This window comes from Protobothrops mucrosquamatus, unplaced genomic scaffold (assembly GCF_001527695.2).
Source record: "Protobothrops mucrosquamatus isolate PMUCROS unplaced genomic scaffold, P.Mucros_1.0 scaffold_140, whole genome shotgun sequence".
NCBI classification, from domain to species: domain Eukaryota; kingdom Metazoa; phylum Chordata; class Lepidosauria; order Squamata; family Viperidae; genus Protobothrops; species Protobothrops mucrosquamatus.
The window spans coordinates 173,994-179,142 of NW_015386216.1; the positions used below are offsets into that span (position 1 = coordinate 173,994).

The following is a 5,149-nucleotide window of genomic DNA, read 5'->3' on the forward strand; positions in this document are numbered from 1 at the left end:
AAATAACAGGCCTGCTCTAAAAGTACCCCATATAAAACCCGCACTAAAACATAATCAAACTACGCCAGGCCGGCCGCATGGAATAGATGGGCCTTCAGGGCTCGGCGAAAAAGGCCCATCTATATATATATAGAGAGAGAGGGAGAGAAGTCAAAGAATGCAGGAAAAAAAGAAAAAACAGGATGAAAACCTCTACAGAACAAGATTTTTTTAAAAAATAATAATAATATTGTTTTAAGTACACACAGACATAGAAGGATGTCTATATCAATTCTATGTCTGCTCCGTTTTGGAAACCGCAATTCCGACTGACGCAAGCATGCGAGGGGTTAGTAGTGCTACTCACTCTCAGTAGGTTTCTCATCATTCAGGAAGGGCTGCTGTTCCATGATGTCCATTGGAATTTTAATACTGGGCACGTTTTCCGTGAACGGACAGTCAGACTGCGAAGAAAACAGGTGCAGCAAGTCTTAGATTTATTTTTTTTTTAAAAAAATGTTCATGTTCTTATTCAGCATAATTTATTTTCATTTTCTTGCTTCGGACAAGAGTTTAAGGACCATAAAGGATAGTAAAAACTTCCTTCTCCGCGTCTGAAATTTTAGCAGTGTTGACATCTGTATCCTACGGGTTGTTCTCAACTTGCAACCATTCATTTAGTGGCCACGGCGCTGAAAACCTATGACTGGTTTTCACACGTACGACCGTTGCGGCATCCCCATGGTCACATGATCAAAATTCAGACGCTTGGCAACTGGCATGTATTTTTGACAACTGCAATGTCCTGATCACTATTTGTGACTTTCCCGACCGGCTTTTGACAAGCAAAGTCGACGGGGGAAGCCGGACTCACTTAACAGCCACTTGTTTCACTTAATAACTGCAGTGATTCACTTAACAACTCCAACACAAAGGCCATAAAATGGGGGAGATCTTGCTTAGCCACAGAAATTGAGGATTCCACTGTGGTTGTGAGTTGAGGACTATTGCAGAAATGCAATATCCACGTGTTGTGATTCCTCGCCAGCCAGTGGACCCGGCAGCTGAGTCTGAGGAGGAGGAGGAGGAGGAGGAGGAGGAGGAGGAGGGGGCGCCTGGAGTGACATCAGAGTCATAGGAAGGCTCTGAGGAGCTCCAAGACTTACAGTCGGACGAGGAGCCTGGCCCCTCTACTCGCGCTCAGGCTGAGACACAGCTGTGCTGGGAGTCTGAGTTGGACAGTGATGAAGAACAGCTGGGACAAATCCAGGATGCACGAAAACGCTAGCATGAAAAGAGAGTAGGACAGAGGAATGCAATGGGGCGGCTCCAAAGGCAAAGGAGAAGGCATTAGGAAGCCACGCCTTGGCTGAATTATAAAAAGGAAGGTGTGGGAGGTGCTGGTTGCCGAAGGCAACCGTTCGTGTTGAGGATCAAGTTTCTGTGAACTGTGTTTGTTTGCCTTGGACATTTTACTCAGGTCTGTGAATAATAAAAGGGGAATTGGTTTTTTCCTGCGGTTCCAGCCTGCTTGTTGGAAGAGGGGTTTCTCCTTATGAGCTTAACAAGGACTCACGTAGGCTGGGACAGAACAGCACACTCCCCTCAGTCTTAACGAAAACCAATCTCGTTGCCCATTATATCTCGGGGGGGGGGGGTCACTAAAAACCACACCAACACAACTTAAGTGAGGTGGGATGTTACAATGGGAGGACATATAAACAGTCATGGCTCTTCTCTGCTCTTACAAGTTAGTCAAGGTAAAGATGTCACCTCTCATTTGAAAAGAGCAAGCGTGCTTACATCATCGTTGTCACTATCTAAGCTGCCCTTCTTTTTCTTTTTCTTCTTCTCGTCTTCTTTCTTCTTCTTGTCTTTTTCTGGAATGACGTCGTCAAGGAAACTGAGATCATGCTGGGAGAAGACATAATCCATCCCTTTTCGGACGGCTACGAGTGCAAGGATCTGTGGAGACAGAATTCAACATTCCATTATTGGTATATAGGTATTATAGGTGATATTACCGCTTTGTAATGCCCTGGTAAGGCCACGCGTGGAATACCGCATCCAGTTTTGGTCACCACAATATAAAAAAGATGTTGAGACTCTGGAAAGAGTGCAGAGAAGAGCAACAAAGATGGTTGAGGGGCTGGAGGCTAAAACATATGAAGAACTGTTGCTGGAATTGGGTATGTCTAGTTTAATGAAGAGAAGGACAAGGGGTGACATGATAGCAGTCTTCAAATATTTGAGGAATTGCCACAGAGGGAGACAAGCTATTTTCCAAAGCACCTGAAAGCAGGACAAGAAGCAATAGATGTAAACTAAATCAAGGAGAGAAGCAACCTAGAACTAAGGAGAAACTTCCTAACAGTGAGAACAATTAACCAGTGGAACCACTTGCCACCAGAAGTTGTGGGTGCTCCAACACTGGAGGTTTTTAAGAAGATATTGGACAACCATTTGTCTGAAATGGGATAGGATCTCCTGCTTGGACTAGATGACCTCCAAGGTCCCTTCCAATTATGTTACCTTCCAACTCTGTCATTCTGTATTTTTTCACCTCAATTTTCTACCTTCTTTGCCATACCGGGTCCAGCCTATTTTTGCTTAACAACCGTGGCAAAAAAAAAAAAGGTGCGACTTATTTAACAACCGCCTTGCTGAGCAACAGAAATTCTGGTCTTAAATTGTGGTTGTCAGTCAAGGGCTATTTGTATGAGAAATCATCCTGAATACGTGCTCAAAGCCCCTAACTAAAACATTACAAGAATGGTGAACAGATCGATCTCTTTAAAAGCACAATACCCAATGAAAGTCCACTTATAGATCTCCCGTTTGATGTTCGTTTGTTCTCTGTTACTTTGCCTAAGCAGGAACATAAACATCTCACCTCCAAAAAGTTGCAGCTTTGCTTCCATTTTGCCGAGGGAGAAGAAAGGAAAACACAGCAGGAATTGCTTAGGGCAGAGATTTCTGCACCCAACCTTTTGAGGAGTTTGTGAGTTTGGAGAAAATGCACATGAAAACATGACTAGGCAATTGAATACTAGTCTTTAGATCAGGGCTTTTCAACCAGTAGTACAGGTACCACCTGTGGTACATTGGCACCTGGCAGGTGGTACACGACCATCCTAGAAAAGTGGTAGCGGGGGAGGGGAATGAGCTGAACCGGTGGCAGCACCGCACAAGCCTGAGCGAGAGATGGCTGGAGCTGCAGGGCTGTCAGGGCTCAGCGGAAGCGCCAGGATCAACGCTTCTTCGGGGCTGTCAGGGCTCAGTGGAAGCGCCAGGATCAGCGCCAGGCTCCAGCTGGAGCTCGGCACTGATCCTGGCGCTTCTGCTGAGCCCTGAAGAAGCACCGATCAGCTGGAATGTTGCAGCATCTCCAGGGTCTTGTGATTTACCTTCAGATGCTTGGCAACTGATTCATATTTATGACGGTCACAGTGTCCCAGGGTCATGTGAAGTGACCAAAACCTGCTGCAACCACCCAGCAGACGGGGGGAATAAAAATCAAACACCCCCCCACCCCACCCCCACTGCCAATCCTCAATAGAAATGCTCACAACAATGAAAACCTCGGACAGGAGGAAGAGCGCCGCAGGCAGGTATCTTGCTTGGCTGTGCCTTGGGGGGCACTTTTTCCAGTGCCATTGTAACTTCAAACAGTCACTAAGCGAACTGTTGTAAGTCAAGGACTACCTGTACCTTATCACTTTTTTCCTTTTTTTTTTTTTTGGTCATCAAGTTTTTGACCCCTTGCTAGGCGACTGGTGGTTCTCGGATGTTGCCATATCCTAAAAGTGGTACAATGGGTGAAAAGGTTGAAAAGCCCTGCTGTAGATGGGCAATGCATCCATAGCAGAAAACGAGAAACACAGGAGGGCAAAGACAGTGGGTATCAAAGCTAAACAATCAGTTGTGATCCTGGAAGATTTAGAACCAAATCAAACTTTGCTATAAAAAGGTTTCAGAGTATGAAGGGCATTAAAGTCATGGTTGTCCCAAAGGCGCTTTTTTCAGGAGGCAACTGGACTTTCTTGTTTTTCTTTGAAGACGTTTCGCTTCTCATCCAAGAAGCTTCTTCAACTCTGACTGGATGGTGGGGAATGGAAGGATTTATACACCTTGCAGTCAGCCGGCTTGCAAATGGGTGTGAAGCCTTCTTGGAACTGCTGAAAGGACAGAGTAGACTGGAGATAGATGGTGTCGTATCCCTCACCCTCTGTTGAGAGACGGATGTTCAATTTTGACACAGGTGGCCTCTTTGAAAGAGTGGTCAAAGGGCTTCTTGGATGAAAAGCGAAATGTCTTCAAAGAAAAACAAAAAAGTTCCAGTTGCCTCATGAAAAAGCATCTTTGGGACAAGGGCATTTGAAGATTTATAATTATAAAAATAGACACAAAAGAGATGACCGCTGTAAGCGAAATCTGGGGAGCTGAATTTAGACCCCAATTTAGGCCCTGAAGGGATTCTGATCCTAAAGTTTAAGTAAGGGAAATTACCAATTCCTGAAAATATGTCTGGAAGTTAAGTCATGGCTAAATGGACTTCTTTTCTTTTTTGGTTTGAAACGTTTCTTCAGACTGAGGAACCTACTTGGATAAGCAGTGAAATATTTCGAACCGACAAAAAAAAAGGAAGTCCAGTTGACGTGTCTCAACTTCTGGACAGCTCTACCTGGATGACTGAGAATCTTTATCGACATATTTTTCCTGTAAATAGATTTGGGACACAGCGCTGGATATCTCCAGAGTGTGCCGCGGAATGCAGTTGTGACAATTTCCACCTACCATGACTGGGAATATGATAGCAGCGACGGTGGACTTCAAGATCCAAAGGAGAGCCAAGCACAGTGCCTGAAGGAAGGTGAAGAGATGGACTCGGCGGAGGGGGACATGTCGCAGGTAGATAAAGTCAGGCTGGTGCTTGAGAGGCATCAGGAGCAGCTTCAGGCGATCCATGAACTGAGGTGGAGAAAGGATCGTTCTAAGGTGCCATCATGATGTAGAAAGAGCAAGTGATAAACTTTATTTCTAGAACAAGTGATCCCCCTTCTTCCATCTATTATCACCGTCTCTCCCTCAAATTATCGAGGAGAGGAACAGAGAGAGAGGAGAGGGGAGGGGAGGAGAGGAGGGGAGGGGAGGAGAGAGGAGGGGAGGG

At 45.4% G+C, this 5,149-nt stretch overlaps 1 protein-coding gene across 1 annotated transcript in view; it reads right to left on the minus strand.

Moving 5' to 3' along the window:
* Positions 1-338: 338 nt before the first annotated feature.
* SLC4A4 (solute carrier family 4 member 4) overlaps positions 339-5,149 on the minus strand; it is a 104,474-nt gene continuing 99,663 nt past the window's right edge. The window contains exons 19-21 of the mRNA XM_015818580.1: positions 4,777-4,950; positions 1,783-1,944; positions 339-443 (exon numbers count right to left, since the gene is read on the minus strand). Of these exons, the coding sequence (XP_015674066.1) occupies positions 339-443; positions 1,783-1,944; positions 4,777-4,950 (441 nt within the window). The remainder of the gene's footprint in view (positions 444-1,782; positions 1,945-4,776; positions 4,951-5,149) is intronic.